The sequence below is a fragment of the Cylas formicarius genome, unplaced genomic scaffold (genome assembly GCF_029955315.1).
Source record: "Cylas formicarius isolate icCylForm1 unplaced genomic scaffold, icCylForm1.1 PGA_scaffold_8__14_contigs__length_24414737, whole genome shotgun sequence".
Taxonomy (NCBI): Eukaryota; Metazoa; Arthropoda; class Insecta; order Coleoptera; family Brentidae; genus Cylas; species Cylas formicarius.
In genome coordinates, this window is record NW_026844361.1 from 22,936,895 (window position 1) to 22,955,059 (window position 18,165).

Genomic DNA, 18,165 nt, shown 5'->3' on the forward strand with positions numbered 1-18,165 from the left:
CAATCACCCAAAAACGACTCTAATTATTATTCTCGAGCGGCGTCCCGAAATCGCCGGGACTATCGGCGCCACGAGCGGTCTTCCTCGTCTTCCTCCTCGTCGTCTTGCAACAGCGCCTCCTCGGAAATCTCCGGTCCCAGCTGGATAGGAAACAAAAAAAATAAAGCGCGACCACCCTGTATACCGTTCGGGCGAACGACCGGCTCGAGAGAGAGGTCATTAGACGCGCCCCTCCGCCGAAATGGGGGCCGGTAGTTCAAATGAACCGCGAAACTTTTCACTTACCTCTTCCTCGCCCTCGAGCAAGCTTTGATCGATCAGGTGCTCCTCCTCCGATTCGGAGAGCAGCGCGGTTCTCGTGGACGAGCCGCCGCTCCTCTGCGTCTGCAGTCGGCCGCCCCCGGTCGACCACGTCACAGATAGGGTCCGGTCCTGAAAACGAGGTTCCAATATTATTAGAGCTTTCGATTTACTTATTTATTTATACTCCAACAGATAGTTACAATACAAAAGTGCTCTGTAAATTACAAACCTATAATAATAAGCAACAAGCTAATTCTTTGGAAATCGTTTCATTTCATCAAGACACCCAACCTTTTCCCCTATGAAAATTGTTGTATCCACTATCCACACAGGTATGAAATCATGTCAACCATACCAAAATGATCAGCAACAGTTTAGTTTTTAGTTAAATCTATAGATATTGAAATATATAATTTGAAATTAAACTTGGCCTACAAACAAATTGGTTTGGTATAGAGTGGCCACCCCCTCAAAGTTGTATCTATGATTTATTTATAAAAAGTGACGAGCAACATGCTAAATTTTTTACTTTAGCTTGCCAATAATTTTTATTAACAAAACTATTTTTAAAAACCATGAGTGGATTCGTTTTATTAAGACGCTGAAAGAATGAACAGGTGTCAAATTGATTATTATGTAAAAGTGATCAGCAACAGCTTATTTTTTAACTAATCAGATAAATAATCTAAAACAATATTTGTCCTACAAATAAAATGGTGGGTTTTTTCAGTCCTACTCTGGAAAATTTCGAAAATTGCCCGTAACTTAAACGTGGTTACATGTACATACTTGTATATTCGAATATACGTGTATATGTATACATACACATACTTATATCAAATCGGCGGTATGTATTCGCATCAGACGCGCATGCGCGTAACATACACAATATCCAGCACACGCATACAACATACATTGTGCATTAAAAAGTTTTGTTTGCTTGGCTTGTCAACACGTGTTAATTAATTTTCTTTTATAACATTTAATTGTGAAAGTGATCATGGAGTGTTTTCTTTGTAATATACTCCGTGATAAACCTAATTTTCGTGAAAAGAGACGATAAAAAAATTTACTAAAGACATTTATCTCCCGTGAAAAAATTATCTACACGCTCGAAAGCATCATAACCACAAATATAATGATGCTGAATCGCCTGACCATTAGAATGACGATGTAATACGCTACCACTCTTGCTGTTACAAGGAGTTCAGAGTAAAAGCTAAATATTTATGTTATGAAAGGTAAGTTTATGCTTTATTTTTTAAGTAAATGTAAAATGAAAATGTTGAATTTTTTTTATTTTCGTTTTGTCGTTTAAGTGAAAAGAAAAAAAATAGTAAAAAATGAATGATTGTTTCATGAATAACGACATATTTTTGTCATAATTTTTATGGATTATAATACTTGTATTATAACGGTACACCCAGCATTATTTGTAATCGATTAAAGTCAACAAAATAAAATTTTGTTGACTTTAATCTACTTACTTTTTCAAAAGTTTATCGATCAATTACTGTCATGATACTGATATGAGTTAAAAACAAGTAAAAAAAAATCCGGCGTGACAAAAAATATGAAAAAAAAATAAATGTTGATTTATTACGTCATAAATAATAATGAAACAGCTTAATTAAACTCATTTGTAAAAAATAGCATCATAGATAATGGCTGTAGGAATATTTTATAGGTTAGACCGTAATTCAGAGGTTAAGCAGGAATAATGTTCAAGAGTCGCACTTGCAACCCATTTTTTGTCGGACTAGCGAAATCTACCTATTTTTATGTAGGTCATTAATTGATTTAGATAAAAAATGTCATAAAGTTTCATTTAATTTTCGTGTCCCACAGTTGCTGATGAATTACGTATTACGGTGAGGTCAACAACTTTAAAGCGTAGGGCTGAAAAATCCTACCAGTTTATTTGTAGGACAATGTGATCATTTGTTAATAAAAATTATTAGCAAGCTTTTTATAAATAAATAAATAAATAAATAATAGATACAACTTTGAGGGGGTGGCCACTCTATACCAAACCAATTTGTTTGTAGGCCAAGTTCAATTTCAAATTATATATTTCAATATCTATAGATTTAACTAAAAACTAAACTGTTGCTGATCATTTTGGTATGGTAACTAAATTGACATGATTTTATACCTGCGCGTATGGTTAGCTACCTGTTACAACAATTTTCGTAGAGGAAAACGTTGTGTGTCTTGATGAAATGAAACGATTTCCAAAGAATTACGTTGTTGCTTATCATTTTGAAAAAAGGTCCAGGGCTCCCGGACTATAAATACTAACTTATATTAAAAAAGAAAGACGACCCCACAAAAAGCACTTGGCCACCGCATTCTATACTCTGATCACAGTCTTTATCTCAGAATATTTCTAATTATAAACCCTATGAAGAACTAAATTATTTAGGGCACACTTTTTTTCAGTATTTTTTCTATTTTTTTTTTCGGGTAAGCTAGACTTCACCTTACCTGGAAATGCTTGCCCTTCAGCATCGCGGTCTCCGCTTCCTTGCGCGCCTTATAGTTCAGCGTGATGCTTGGCAATGACGAGTCGATCGCGTACTCGACTACCTCGCCGAATTGCTGCGAAAAAAACAACGTCCCGACTCACAGGTTACCAACATTTATTTCTCAAGCAATCTAGGGTTGAAATAGCTAAACAATTAAATTAATTAGATATGCATGACACGGTGACAAGGTTTTCTTCAGAAACTCACAAATTTTGATATATAAACTAAACTTGTATTTTAAAAATTCTATTATGCTTGTTAGATCTTCAAGAATATATAATATATAAATATATAAGGGCTATTCCAATTATAAAGCAAATATCTTTCTTTTTTGAGTAAGCCATGGAAAATGCAGTGTTTTTTGCATAACTTACATAATTTATTTAAAAATTCATTAAGCTGATGAACTTGAGTGTGAGTGCAAGAAATAACAAATGCGCATTGTTTTATCAATTATTTTAACATCTAATTGAGATATTTTGGGGTAACATTAAAGTAAATTACGAAATGTTAGGACTATTTGATAACTAAAGTATATGATGAAAACGGACACTTTTTTCCATGGCCTGCTAATAAAAAAAAATTAAAGGTATTTGCAATAACTCTTACATATTTTTGAAAAACTCATAGGAGGCCTGAAAATAATTAAGTCATACACGGCTATATTAAGAAAAAAACTCCATGAGACGAACAAAAAATAGTTGGCGAAATTGCCCATTATTATGTTGAACACTCTGGAAAGTTTATGTCAACGTAGACCCGTAATCCCTTTATTTTCGACGTACATATACGAGGCATGTTCAAAAACTAAGATGACTTTTGTAATTGGTTCAGCTACGTGCATTCGATCTTCGACATTTTGCACGTTGCAGTTGTGAGACAGAACCGTTAGACGTGTTTTGCGTGTTCGGCGATTTTCTGCGGTAAAAAAAAAATGGAACAAAGGAGCTAAGAAAAAATGCTTTAAGAACATAAGCCTCTTCCAGAAAGTGCTTAGAGTGGGGCAACATTAATTTTGATGAATAAATAAATAAAAGTCATCTTATTTTTTGAACACACCTCGTATAATATATATTTTCAAATCGCGATTCATGTAAAAACGATCTCTCGAGTTTGCGTAGTCCGACAAAAAGCTCCCAGCGGAAAAAAAAAATAAATAAAAAGCAATAAAAATCAGTACTAAATTAAAAGTTAAATCATCACAATTTACAATTCAATAAGAAAAACTAGCAATAAACAACGTGAACATTGTTTCTATGCAATGCGAGCGTCTACCAAACAAACCAAAAAAACAATTTTTGTTAATCTTTTCAATATGGCAATAAAGCGATTGCCGACCTACACTAACTTGCCCTTTTTTTGAGGAACGAGGCCCCTAAAAATCAACAACGTATTACGAAAACCCCGTAAATGTTTTCTTTAACAGACGCTCTGTTTAAAAATCTATTAAACATACTACCACGTCAGCGAGAAGTTATTAAAAGGTATTTAAAAGAGAGCGTTTGGTATGGGCTTTGGAACTGGGTCGCCAAGTGACGTCACCCCGCGGGAACTGAGGTGGGAGGAGAACTAAGGCAACCTACTGACTCTTACTTGAAAATGCGTCAGCACCGCGTCCTGCTCATCTGCCTCGTAGCCGGACACGAGGAGACGCGCGGGCCTGTGGTCCACGGCGTGCTGCTTAGGAGCCGCGGACGCCCGGTTCACTACTTTGACGACGCCGCCGCCTTTGGCTTCTAAAAACGAGAAAAAGGGGACGTCGGTAGGCGGCGTCGCGACGCCGAACGCGCACTTACTATCGATCAGGTTGTTTTTGCTTAGCAGGTGTCGGCCGATGACGGGCGGCACGTACCGCCCCCGTCCGCGGCCCCGACCGCCTTTCGACGCTGCCGCGGCCCCCACGATCGCCTTCAGTTCCGCGAGCTTCTTCTGGATATCGGTGGTGTCCGCGCCCTCCTGCTGCTTCGCGATCAAATCGAGCTCCGTGTCGAGTAGCTCCTTCTGCGCCTGCTCTTTGGTTTTGCGCGCGGACAGGGTGGCGCGTTTCGCGGCCAACGCCGCCTGCTCGAGGTCCTTCTTGATGGCCTCGATCGCCTCCTGCGTTTTCTTGATCGTCTCCTTGACGACGTCGCGCTGAGGCCCGGGCGCCACTGAAAACGCGACCCGGCCGTCAGTTCTCCCTCTTCAAGCGCGCAGCGGCACAAATATTATAGATTTGCGGCAAAAAGAGGATATAGTAAATTAAAGAAGACAGCATCGGTAATGACGTGTTGCGGGGCGTTGTGCATTGATTGTATTTTACCGATTGTCCTGTGCTATATACATATAAATTTATTTTTTATTTGTTGTCCTGTTAGTAAATTAAAGAAGACAACATCGGTAATAACGTGTTGCGGGGCGTTGTTTATTTTTTATTTGTTGTCCTGTTATTATGACGTTATATACATTGTATATCTATGACGTTATATACAATTTTATGTTAGCATATACTTACATATATTCAATTAAAAAAAAAAATTCCTTTGTATGACTTGCTACAAACAATGGTATTATAAAGTAGTCAATAAACCATCCATCTATCTATACTAATGCATAATAAGATGACAAGTTTGATCAACACCGTTTTGATCATGAGTTTCATTTGGCACCAGCTTGAATTATATTATTTATAAGTATATTCAGTTAAAACTAGAAAACAATGCCGGATTATAACATGTTCTGAATTAATTATTATAAATGAAATTGAAAATTTTCTTTGTAATTGCAAAATTTTTAACTTAAAGATCTTGTAATAATACATTATGCAACAAAAGTGGTAAACGAGTGACAGAAAAAGTTCTACAAAGTTTTTGGGTACATTTTTTACAACTAACCAAAACATCACGAATACATTCACTAACGTTTGTCAGAATTGACAAACGTTAAAAATTTCAAGACGTGCTGTACTATTTCCGAAAATATCCGATTGCCGCCGAAACCCGGATTCGTGGAAAACGAAAATAATGTGGTAAAATGACACTTTCCCCACTCCGGCGTGTGTATTAAGCGTTGCCTCGGCTAGCCAATCGGGAATAAACAACAACTGATGTCGTGCTTTCTATTTTCTATAGCTATATTAGCTATAGCTCGAAACAATTCGAGCGTTTTTTTCTTTGCATTTTGTTGTTAGGAAATTGTACTAATACCTTGGACAGAGTTTCCTCCCGTACCTCTTCCTTTCTGCCTACTACAGCAAATTTTGTAAAGAAAATACTCAATACTCGGTGTTTTATTAAATGTTGGTCCTTTCCTACGGTTGCCTGCTTGCTTTCGAGTTAACTTTAAAAACTCGTTTAGGAACGTCAAAGACTTTGGATAAAAATAACTTTATCAAGTAAAAATTACATTTTTTTTGGTAGATTTTTGTAGAAGTTTGTTTTTATTGCTTTCATCATGATCCGTAATTATTGTTTTGTAAAAGTATTAGCGACTTTTTAGTGCCCGATTTTCAAAAGTATATAGTAAACTAAACATCAGTTCTGGCGCCGCCACCCCCCCTACTCACGTTTCGACATTTTATCGATGAGGATCTTCTGCTGCGACAGCTGCTTGTCGAGCAGCTCTTGCTTCCTCTTGCGCAGGTCGCTCTGTATCTTGAGCACCTCTTTCCTTTGCTCGTCCTTGTTCTTGTTGACCTTGACCTGCGCGGCGATCAGGTCCTGGTTCTTTTTTATGGCGACCGTCGCTTGCGCCTTGGTCTCCTCTTTGGTTATCTCGGGCTTGGCCTCTTCCTTGTCTGCGTCGTCCGCCTTCGGTTGCACGAGATTCAGCACCTGCATAGCGAACCGGCCCCCCCCCCAATAAGACGGCGACCGCGCCTCCCGACACGCTTACCTTGTTACTGTTGGGCACCACCACCGGCCCGCCCCCCAGACGGTCCTTGACCGGCCTCTGCTGCGCCGGCGGCGGCACGTTCTCCTGTTTGTCGTTGTTGGCGGCCGCGTTATGCCAAAACACCTTGATGAAGCGATTATTGAGGACCGCCTCGGTGCTGCGGTACGCCGCGTTCGCCTCGGCATGGCTCGAGAACGTGATGAGGGCCGCTTCCGCGTCGCCCTCGTACTGCACTTGGATGTTGACAATTTTCCCGAACTTGGCGAAATGATTGTTGAGGTGGGTGATGGTGTTCATGCCGACGGGCACCTTCTTCAGCTCTAGCGAGCAATTGGCGGGATTCTTGGCGCGCGGACCGAGCCGTCCATAATCGAACGGCTTCTTCTTCGCGTACGGGCCGCCGGGCGGCAAAGCGACGCCGCCCTCCCCGGGCCCGTAACCGAGCGGAGGCGGTGCGGGCGGACCGTAAGGGGGCCCCGCCGGATAGCCCGGCGGTTTGCCGCCATCCATCACGACCGGCACCGGAATGAGTTCTCGCTGCATGCCGGGCGGGGGCTGCAGCAGGAATTGGCCGGGCATCCTGATGGCGCCTAGCGGGGGCGGCCGCGGCCCGCGGAACCGCCCGTCCCTCCACATGTGCGGCGCCTGCGGGTTGTACGGCGTCTCGCCGCCGGGGTGTCGCAGCGGGGCGCCTATCACCCCGGGCGGCGCGACCGGTGGCAGGGGAGCGGCGAGCGGGCCGCCCGCGTCGCCGTTCAGGTCGTAGGTGAGGACCCGTGTGAGGGCGGCGTCTTCCAGCACGACCGGGTCGATGCCGTGGTCGAAGGGGCACATCTCGCCCCGCATGCAGTAGCCCTTCTCGTCGAAGTCGCGGCAGCGGCGCTTGTTGCCCGGGGGGTTGGCGCGCATGTCAACGTCGCCGCCCCCGGAGTCGGCCGTCGGCGTGTCGGGCCGCACGTCCTTGGAATCGCGCCGCTCCCTCTTCTCGATGGACCGTGAGCGGCTCCTGCTCGAGCGGTACCTGGGGCGGTGCGAGTGCCTGGGACTACGGGACCTGGAGCGGGCCCGCGTCGGCGACGGCGTCCGCGACCGGCGCCGATCGTACCTCCGCGTCGGCGATTTATTTCGCCAGGGCCTGTCGCCCCGCGTCCGCTTCTCGCGGTCCATCCGGTGCTGCTGGTCCCGTTCCCTCGATTTTTCTCTCGAGCGGGACTTTTTCATTCTTTCCCAAGACCGGGACCGCGACCGGACTCGTGGCGAGGTTGACCTGTGTCGCGATCTCCGTCGCACCCTCTCCTCCTTTTCCTAAGATCCGTTCATTTGTTTCGCGCGCTTCCTCACAAATAACTTAAGAGATATATACCGTTTCTGAATTTCTCCTGGACCGGTCCCTCTTGATTTCCGGTTCCTTTTTGGGGGCGGCCCCGTTGACCGCCTCGCTCAGGTTGGGCAGTTCGCTGGGTTGCACTATGATTTTCGCCTCCTTCCCGTCCTTGGACTTGAGTACGTTCGGGTTGGGGGGGTTGGCGTTTGGTATTACCGGCGTGGTTATGTAATCCTTTGTGGCCAAAGTTTGGAAAACCAGGCTGACGAAATTTTCAGTTTCTGCAACGTTAAAAACGTGTTAAAATTCCTACGTGACCTCCCACGGTAGAAATTATTTTTATCACACACCCCCTTCTAAGAAAACTTCGAGTTGGCCGACCATGCTTTTCCTCAGTTCCGCTTCCGTTTTGTCTTTCTTAATCAACGCCAAAACGTATTTTGCCAATGCGGCGGGATCGGCCTCGCACCTGAAACGAAATTCGCGGGTTGAGGTTATGAAGGGGCCGCTATTGGATAGGTGGATTTCGCGCGAAGGTCATCGCAATTAAAGGGTCGCGTCAAACACTGAGAGAGTTAAAGTCCGCGATTCCAATTCATCCGACCAGCAGGGTTCAACTTACATGGGCTTCAAAACAGCTGTCAGCCAGCTTTTAAATGCGTCCACTTGATCGACGATCATTTTCGCACGATATTTTGCATGGAATTAGCGATAGGGGTAACTATGTTGCGAGAAAGTGCCAGATATTCGACCCAATTTCGGGAACAATCCGAATACGTAATCCAAACTTTCGGAAATATTCTGGAATTAAAGCCGATCTATCACTAACCCCTAATCGCCACTAATTGTGACGTGTTGCCAACGAAAACGGATAAAATAACTAGACCCACGGATAAATAATTGCGTTACGATATTGGTCGGTTGCGTCTTTATTTGATCGAATGGTGCCGATAGTACCACGTCACGTCTGGCGGCATTTTCAGATGTGTATTTCAGTTTGATATTAAAAGTTTAAACATGTCAAACTATATTTACATTTCGTTATCGATCGAAATAGTCCCAAATCACCACAAATTACGGGGCAAAAAGCATTTCTGCTTCAATTTAAAGATTTGACAAGAACACGTGTACAAAAATGATCATAAATTTACCCCAATTTTTGTCGTCCATTGCAAAGTTCTTATTTTTGTAATGTGGTATAAGTGTAGTTACTTAAAGTTCATAACCTCAATCCACAACGTGAAAAGTTCGATGGTAACAGGTAAGTATATATTTGAATATTAGTGTATAAAACAAAGGTTTATATCTTCGACTATTCTAATTACATTGTACTCCGTCGCAATAACAATGTAAACGATAAATCTCATTAAGAACACAAAAATCGTGGGAACACCAAGAACGCTTGTACACATAACTCATTCAATATATTTTTTTTGGCGTACGATCATAATTTGTTTGAATAAAATTACGACACTATCTTTTTGATTGATCGCCGCATCTCGATTGACGAATTGTTACAACAACGTGCGTAGATTTATATCGGATATTGCGACTAAACAAATTAACGATTTGCTCAGCAAAAAATTTGAGCCAGTGTTTGTAAGATAATGGTCGAAGATTTCTGGCCGTTTTTTGTGTGCCGACGTCTGGAGTTAATTTATGCTCAAACGATAAACAAAACCTGTTCTGAAAAATTCGGAACGACAATTAAATATCAACAGCGGATCATGCGTTTCGTGTTAATAAACGTACTCGCGTATTGAGTAAATTTTATCTTGGTTGACTGCAGTAGTTTTGTAAGTAATGTTATAGTTGCCTCTTGGATCATAGGCCAAAATTTTGCCTTGGCAAAGGTCAAAGGTTCTGGTTGTTATAATTCAGTCGCGGTCGCGTTGTTTTATCGACATGTGTTCGCCCGCGTTACAACATTCGGTAAGAACGATAAATATAAAGTAAAATAATACATTTTTACATGGTGAAATTTGTTTATTAGATACTGCACCGCGTTTTAGTAGTGTATAACCGCGTTTCTGTCTTGCAGGATGAGTGACGTCGTCTCTTGCGAGAAATCCAGCCTCGACCGCGACATAGAGAGCCTATCGCACGAAGACCTGTGCGAAATAACGCAAAGCAGTTTAAGGAGGCTGATCGCGTCCGATCCGCTGTTGTCGGATTTACCTGTAGACGTCATAACGGAAGAGGTCCATGCCCAGATCGCGGTCATACAGGGCCAGTCCATCACGGTAACGATCGGACGGTACTCAGAGACCCCCTTGAACGTGGTGGTAAAGATATTTCAATTCGCGCGATCTTGTTGCGCCCCATTTTTCAATTTTTAGATTCCGCAACAAGGCTCGACGGTTCTGGACCTGAAGAAAGCCTTCAGGAGGGGTTTCGCGCTAAAACAGCAGCGACAGAAGAGCAAAACGAAAATCAGCTGGCGCTACGTATGGAAGACGTTTTGGCTTCAGAACGTGGACAACGGCAGGGTTCTGAAAAACGACAAGGAGCTCGTCGGCAACTACGGCGTGGTGAACAGGACTCAACTGAGGTTCGTTAAACGCCTGGGCAAACGCAAGGAGCCACTCAACACTGAACAATGCTAACGCCATGTGGCTCGCGCTCGTGATCTTCCTCGACTTTTTACGGTACTCGACTCCCGACGATCCGAAGTATCCGTGGTATGAACAGATATCGCGTCAGGAACAGCTGACCGAGGGCTGCGAGAAACTGGGACTAGGGCGCCGTCGCGGCGCCGTCGGATTCTCGCAGCTCGACCACTTGCTCGTCGATCCCAATCACAAGCTCCTCTACTGTTACGTGCCCAAGATCGCGTGCACCAATTGGAAACGCGTCATGATGGTGCTCACCGGCCGGTCTAACGTCTCCAATCTCGTAGATATACCGGCCTCCGTCGCGCATGCGAACTACTCCACCGTCAGGTGAGTAGTACTCAGCGTCGCCGATAATGCTATTGTTCGTCCGAATGATACACTGAAAGGACAAGAAATTTCTGCATTTGTTTTGATTTAAGTTCCTCAAGGTTCTATACTCGTACCAGTTTAATTTTTGCTCTATACAACTTATGTCTTGATGGTAAATTTTACGCCTCGTTTAGATGGAGCTCTTTCAATCCTGGACATTCAAAATATTCTTTAAAAACATTTAAAATTCTCTAAACAGCATAATTTAACTTCCTAATAAATGTAGATTTTCCCTGTTCAATAGTACGCCACATACTGAACTGAGTTGGTTTTTACTTGATGAAAATCCATTTATCAAAATAAATAACAACTAAAAGTTCAGATTTTCACGAAATTATATATTATGACATGACAATTGTTTCGACAACACCGCGTCTTTATCAAATGTAATATTTACAAACTACCTGCTACTATATATACCGAAAAATGACCATAAACCCTTAATTAATGTTGTTGCCAGAATTTAAGTTCAATAAAGGAGAGGTATTTAAATCTAATTGACCGTTAAGCAATACATTTGAATGTCTCATTTTGTTAATCTCCATGGCTTCGAGAAATTAAATTTTCTACTTTTTGTGGCTGTGTGTAATATATCAAAATTGTCGTCAAAAATGTGTTTTTCTGTGTTTAAGTGTGTAGCATAATTAGAATCTAGACTATTGTTTTTAAACGCTCTTTTATGCTCGTTAATGCGTTTCTTGAAGGATCTACCTGTTTGTCCAATATAAATTTTAGGACAAGATCCACATTTCAACCTGTAGACACCTGATTTTTGGCATTTTGGACATTTCGATTTATTGTTTTTTAAATATATACACCGATTTTAAACCAAAATTTGCAATAAAAAATTCTTTTGAATTAATCAACAAAATTAAAGATATCAAAAATCCCTTCTAACGCAACTCTATTGTCTTTTGATGTACAAAACTTATTTCCCAGTATTCCACCTATGGATGTGATAGATTTAGTAGATTTTACCCTAACTCGGAAACAGGTTAACCCATTGGTGAAACACGATTTATTAGATCGCTTAATAGTATCTTTAGACTAAAATTATTTTGAATTTAATGGACAGATTTATATCTCCGACCGATTTTTTAGTAAGATAATTAAAAGATGATTTTTAATTACTATTATTATTGTAGTAATCCATAAATTTCTTGAGGCAAAAACTGCTGGCAAAGGTTCTCCAAACTGGTATATAGTATCTGATTGAAGCATTACTCAAAGAAACTAAATTAATTGAATTATATATTAAATCAGTCGCTTTATGATTAAATCTCGATACTTACGATAGAATTTTAGTATTTTACTTCAGTATTTTTTTAATTAAGTGTGTAAGTTAATTAAGCCAATCGGCATTGTTTCATTGAGCAATTGGTTTGCAAGAATCCTAAATTTCGTTCCTGGATATTGAATCGGTTCCATACTGGTAAATAATTAAAGTTTTCAGCGTAGATTGACCGTGAGGTTCTGATTTCTAGATTATCGCAGCTGCCTCCCTCTGAAATAAGGACCGTCCTTCGCGAGTACACGCTGTTCCTGATAGTCAGACACCCGTTCGAGCGCCTCCTGTCGGCCTACCGGAACAAGTTTACCGAGACGCTGCCCAGTTCGAAATATTTCCAGGCGCGGTACGGCAAGGAAATAATCAAAAAGTACCGGCGGGGGGCGGTCTCGTCGGACGCGAACGTCACCTTCTCGGAGTTCGTCGCTTATCTACTGGACGAGGGGGCCGAGACGAACGAACACTGGAGGCCAGTTTACGACATGTGTCTGCCGTGCACCTTGAACTACACTTTCGTCGGACGCTACGAGACGTTGGTGGAAGACGCGAGGACCGTGCTCAATATGGTAGGGGCGCCGCCCCTTGCGTTTCCCGTGACTCGACCCGCCCGCACCCGCGACAACCTCAAGCGGTACTACCAGGAACTGTCTGTGTACACCATCGGCCGTTTGTACCGCCGCTATCTCGCCGACTTTAAACTGTTTGGGTACGGGTTAGAGGACTTGCTGGGGTACGACTTGGCGTAATTTCTCCCATTCCGCGGAATTTTCGACAACGCGTTTTTTTCTCCGTTTTTACATAACTTTATTACAAAAATTCGTAAAAAAAATAGATGTCTCCTTTCCTACACTTGCCCGTCGACTTTATCCCGTTTGAAGCGCGAAATCAAAGATCCAAAGGTGATGCCGTTGTAGAGGCACATGCCCGCCACGAGCAGAAGGAATCCGAGTACCTGGAGCCAGTGAAACTGCTGTCCGAAGACCGTCAGACTAAAGACCCACACGACGAGGGTTCTGATACTGTCGAGGACCATCCTGGTGGTCGCCGACATCTCTTTGGTCACGCTGATGCCCGCGAAGTTGTAGAAAGCGATGGAAAGGACGGATCCTGAAATTTAAGCAGTTCTAGGCCGCAGCTGATGGCGCACGCTGGTTCGGAGATGGAAAAAACTTTAACATCGAATTAAAAAAAAAAAAAAAATTGAACTCTTTCCTTATTGAGGATATCTCTAAATATTTAATAATAACAAAAGTTTTGACACATATTTCAATATAAAACGCGATTTGAATTTGACAAATTAATTTCAGGCAGTCTTTCATCAAATAGTTTGTGACTTGATTTTTCCATTTTTCTATTCTGTCAATCTTTGAAAAGTCTAGTGTTCATAATGATTTAGCTGTTACGCGATGCGGTTTATTTTTTTCAATAGTCGAAAAGTTACTCTTAGCAAAAAAGTGCGTGCTTATATTTACTTATAGTAACAGAGGTTTTTAGATTATGCAATGTCTTTTGTTAAAATTTGGTTTTTTTTATCTGCTATAATTATGTAGTTGATTTCAATTGTTATCATTTCCATTGCGCACTATGATTAAAATTGGTTGTCATATTGGGCATTTTTTATTAAAAAGTTGTTTTTGGACAGGTAGCTTCAATTCTACAGAACATCCACGTGAGAAATAATTAAGTATTTTCTTAAAAAAGAAACAAAATAAAATTTGCAATTTTTCGCAAAAATTGTATTTTTAGCGAATTCTAACCAACTTTTTTGAAAAAAATATGCCCAACATTTTTTTTATCAAAACTTGGACGCTTTTGTGTGTAATTATCGAAATATAGTGGGCACAGAAAATAGTGACACAAAATAAGCCTTTAGGTACTACATTCCAAGAAAAAAATTTAATTCATGTATTTTGGTTGCAGCAATAAAAATGTTCTAGCACATCCTAGGACCGGTTGTTCAAACTTGGTTCTACATTCGACTAAAATTTGCCAACTACCCGATTTAATGCTTCTAACACTGTTAGAACTTCTGTTTTTGTCCGATTAGGCCAAATTATATATTTGAAAGCAGTTGAAAGTAATCATTGTTGTATCACTTATTTTTAATATGATGGCCTAAACTCTAGTTGTACTAGGATTTTACGAAAGATTAGTCATATTTTTTGCCTATTAAAAAGATACCATCAGTCTATTAAAATTCTAAAAATTTATAGTAAGGTTTTTTTTTTCGTTATTCCCCCATTTCGCACCAGTGTGCGACGGCGTAGACGGCGGTACCTAGTACGGCTACGTCGAGCTGCCAGCTGTGGCCCATCTGACTGAACGCGTCGACGATGTCGTCAAGTCGGTCGCCAGGGTGTTCGGTAAACGGCCTGTCGGCTCGGATGTAATAAAAAGGGACCATGAGAAGGGACATGGACGCGAGACCGAAGAGGCCCTCGAAGCCGACAGCCTCGAGCGGCGGTATGTCCATTCCCGCGACGAACTTCTCCTCCACCACCACCTGGATCGCCTGTATCACCTGGCCTACCACTATGAGCACGTCGCCAATGATCACGTCGTCGCTGTCGAGCGAGTCGTCGTCGCTTTTGTAGAGAAAGTCGGCAACGCCGACGACCGACAGCCCCGCCATGACGAGGACGATGCCGCCCCACTCTCGCTTGGCGAGGCGGCGCCGCAGGAACGCGACGCTCAGCAACCCGACGAACACTATGATCGAGCCTGGAAAAAAACAGGCGCGAAGTGGGAAGGCGGGACGGAGACGCGCGCGCGCGCCCTCTACCTCTCAGCATCTGAAAGCTCGAAGCGTATGTCAAGTTGAGGCCGACGTTTTGCAGCGACGTCGCCGCCATGTCGCACGCCGTCGGGACGCACAAAATGAACGCGTTGAATTTACGGTTGCCTTTCGTCAGCTCGTTGCTGTCGACTGTGCCGTCCTGCGGAAGCGGTACGTTTGAACTACCAGGGGTGGTAATTTCGCATTCATTTCTATACTCGCGTCTTATTGGGATTAATTACTCCTACGTATTATGCGTCGACGATTAAATATTCCTAATTAACAATAAAATGTTAAATTGGAACGAGATTTCTACAGTGTGTCCCACTTAAAAACTCTTCTCTTCTCTTCTCCATGGCAAACTTCGTTTTACAAAGGGGACAAGGAGCGCTACTTTATAGCTGGTTTATATAGGTGGATGTGACCATGTTGTTTTTCTGTCACTCCTCCGATTTTCAAAAGGAAAGAAGGGTGGGTGTCGGCGCAAAGTATACAGTGTTATGTCGTTTATTAAATTTGACTTTTTTTTTCTAAAGATTTTATGTTAAGTTAGAAAGATCGTTCTCTGTATGTATGGCGTCCGACTCACCGCTCTCGATTCGTACAACCGAAACATGATTTTGAAGAGCACGAGGCACATTGCTTCACCCAGGAACATGGTGAGCGACTGGAAGAACGGGTGGTTGAAACTCTTTTCGACGCCGTCGGATCCGACGGCCTCGATCACGTCCGCCCACCTACACAAGCAAAGATGACCAACAGTACCAAAAGGTTTCATCTTGCGTTACTTCGTGCTTAGCGTGTTTATGCTGCCGGTGGTCACAAATAACACTAAAAGAAACACTCGATACCGCGTCCAGGTCATCTTGGGGATAATTCGCCGCCGCACCCGTCGCCTCCGGTTAAAAAATGGCGACCGGCGGTACTCGACGAGGTCCACATTTCAAGTGTTGGTAAATAAACAGCGATTTTTATCGCCGCCAGTAACCCAGATATTCGTCACACAGACACTTGTGCTTTGTTTGATCGTAGCAGCGCTTGTTTACAATTTTCTTAAATATATCGTGTGATTTTGACTTTCGATATCGATGAGCGCAAGTAAAAAGAAATCGATGCATTTCGAAAATATCGAAAGGCGCGAGAACTTGACCGCGGTACATTTGAACTACTGCTACGCCTCCAATGCCGGTGGAACATAAAAATTTCAATATGCTTAACAAATTGCCTCTGCTTTAACGCTGATAAAAAAAATGCGACTTACAAGAAATAATTCTTGGAGTTGACCCAATGAAAAATCTTACTAGGCTATTTTATGGTCGTTGGAGTCAAAAGTTAAAAAAAATCGCATGAGTATTTTATTAGTCGAAATAAAACAATAAAAATATCATAAACACTTAAGGTTAGGAGTCTACTTCGTCGGCGTTTCGGTTCACGATACTCTCCTCATCCGATTGTCGACTGTGGGGCACGATGGTCCGTAAATACATGTAGGTCGAAACGAAGGTGATTCCGTTATATAAACACATGCCCGCGATGAGGAAGAGGAAGCCGAGGAGCTGAAAACAAATTGAAAAAAAAATCCCCTCCCCCATTTTTTCCTACTCACGTGCAGCCAATGGAAGGTTTGATCGAAAAAGGCAAGACTGAACGCCCACACAAAGATGGTCCGCACGCTATCCAGCACCATCCGCGTAGTCGCCGACATCTCTTTAGTAACGCTTATGCCGGCAAAATTAAAGAACGCTATCGAGACGACAGTACCGCAGATGGCAAAAGCGAGGCGCCAACTGTGTCCGATCTGAACGAACGCGTCGATGGGATCCTCCAGCCTATCGCCGATGCTCTGAGTTACCGGGGGCCCTGCTCTGATGAAATAGAACGGGATCTGGAGCAAGGCAAGAGTCGTAAACCCAAACAGACCTGGATAAAAAAATATAAGTGTCCATCATTCAGCGTCCTTCACCTGCCTTACCTTCCCAACCGACCGCCTGGAGAGGGGGAATGTCCAAACCAGATACAAACTTCTCTTCCACCACCATTTGAACGGCTTGAATTATTTGCGCGATTACTATGAGCATATCGCCCGTTATTATGTCGTTGCTGTTGTGGTACGAGTCACTGTTGTCCTTTGATATGAAATCGGCAAGCCCGACCACTACCAAGCCAATGATGATCAGTATTATGCCCGACCATTCCCTTTTTTTGAGGGTGCGGTCCAAGAACGCGACGCTGAGAAGGCCCACGAAAATTATGACGGACCCTGAGCAGGATAATTGCCACTTGTTACCTTATATAAGCAATTTACACTAAAATCTTAACGCTGCCTGAAAAAAGGCTCCTCCATTCTTTCTTTCTGTTTGTCTGTTTTAAAATAGTACTCTCTTTAACCATGGTTATTAGTAGAAATTTTTGTGGAAACCCCGAAGGGGTTCAAAATTGATCTTACCTCTAAACATTTGAAAACTCGAAAGGTAGGTCAAATTCAGCCCTATGTACATCACGGAGGTGGCAGTCATATCACACATGGCCGGAATAAATAGGATGAACCGATTGAAATTTCTGTTGCCTTTGGTCAATTCGTGGACGTCTTCGGTCCCGTCCTAATCATTCCCCGACTTAAGGTTATCGAAACGTCTGTTAAAATAAACCCTTACCGCTCTCAAGCTGTATATCCTGTACATGACTTTGAACATTACCAGACACATTATTTCACCCAGAAACATGGCGCTGGCTTGAAAAAACGGGTGGTCGAAGTGTTTTTCTTGGCCGTCGCGACCCTCTGACTCTATCCGGTCCGCCCATCTAAGAAAAAATAGTTGCTAAAAAAAGTCTCCCCTTTCGGGAACTGTTAGGCCTTTACTTTGTAGTTATGCTGTTAATGCTGCCCGTAAATACCATAAGAAGGGCCATTAACCCTTGGTATTTCGTCCAGCCCATGTTTCACAAAGGAATTGTTTTATATTATCTAGTATTTCCAATTATCATCACTTTTGTACACAAATCATTTGTCTTCGTTTAACGCCACGATGGGCAAGTGGCCCAGAACAAGCGCCCAAAACCGTTAAGGAACGACTTTGTAATTGGAAAAC

General features: G+C 42.6%; 4 protein-coding genes across 5 annotated transcripts; 1 reads left to right on the forward strand and 3 right to left on the reverse strand.

Moving 5' to 3' along the window:
• LOC132706059 (zinc finger protein swm) lies at positions 1 to 8,881 on the reverse strand. Its single transcript, XM_060677132.1, has 10 exons — positions 8,651 to 8,881; positions 8,379 to 8,497; positions 8,068 to 8,309; positions 6,705 to 8,009; positions 6,376 to 6,643; positions 4,628 to 4,981; positions 4,425 to 4,567; positions 2,791 to 2,904; positions 286 to 432; positions 1 to 140 (listed from the first exon to the last, which is right to left on the reverse strand). Exons 1-10 carry the CDS (start codon positions 8,707 to 8,709, stop codon positions 60 to 62), a joined length of 2,832 nt encoding a protein of 943 aa, XP_060533115.1. The 5' UTR covers positions 8,710 to 8,881; the 3' UTR covers positions 1 to 59.
• Positions 8,882 to 9,794: 913 nt separating this feature from the next.
• Positions 9,795 to 13,046, forward strand: LOC132706330 (carbohydrate sulfotransferase 11). The gene is made up of 4 exons (XM_060677606.1): positions 9,795 to 9,960; positions 10,070 to 10,313; positions 10,858 to 10,970; positions 12,497 to 13,046. The coding sequence occupies exons 2-4, from the start codon at positions 10,071 to 10,073 to the stop codon at positions 13,044 to 13,046; spliced, it is 906 nt and encodes a 301-aa protein (XP_060533589.1). The 5' UTR covers positions 9,795 to 9,960; position 10,070.
• A 98-nt stretch (positions 13,047 to 13,144) lies between these two features.
• LOC132706329 (solute carrier family 35 member F6-like) lies at positions 13,145 to 16,025 on the reverse strand. 2 transcript variants are annotated; one of them, XM_060677604.1, is made up of 5 exons: positions 15,865 to 16,018; positions 15,666 to 15,813; positions 15,083 to 15,236; positions 14,578 to 15,021; positions 13,145 to 13,407 (listed from the first exon to the last, which is right to left on the reverse strand). In XM_060677604.1, exons 1-5 carry the CDS (start codon positions 15,939 to 15,941, stop codon positions 13,145 to 13,147), a joined length of 1,086 nt encoding a protein of 361 aa, XP_060533587.1. In that variant the 5' UTR covers positions 15,942 to 16,018. The 2 variants fall into 2 exon arrangements, with proteins under 2 accessions (XP_060533587.1, XP_060533588.1); XM_060677605.1 differs by having other exon boundaries at positions 13,154 to 13,407; positions 14,550 to 15,021; positions 15,865 to 16,025.
• A 398-nt stretch (positions 16,026 to 16,423) lies between these two features.
• Positions 16,424 to 18,148, reverse strand: LOC132705931 (solute carrier family 35 member F6-like). The gene is made up of 6 exons (XM_060676908.1): positions 17,937 to 18,148; positions 17,731 to 17,878; positions 17,523 to 17,676; positions 17,049 to 17,336; positions 16,683 to 16,996; positions 16,424 to 16,632 (listed from the first exon to the last, which is right to left on the reverse strand). Exons 1-6 carry the CDS (start codon positions 18,011 to 18,013, stop codon positions 16,477 to 16,479), a joined length of 1,137 nt encoding a protein of 378 aa, XP_060532891.1. The 5' UTR covers positions 18,014 to 18,148; the 3' UTR covers positions 16,424 to 16,476.
• Positions 18,149 to 18,165: the final 17 nt, after the last annotated feature.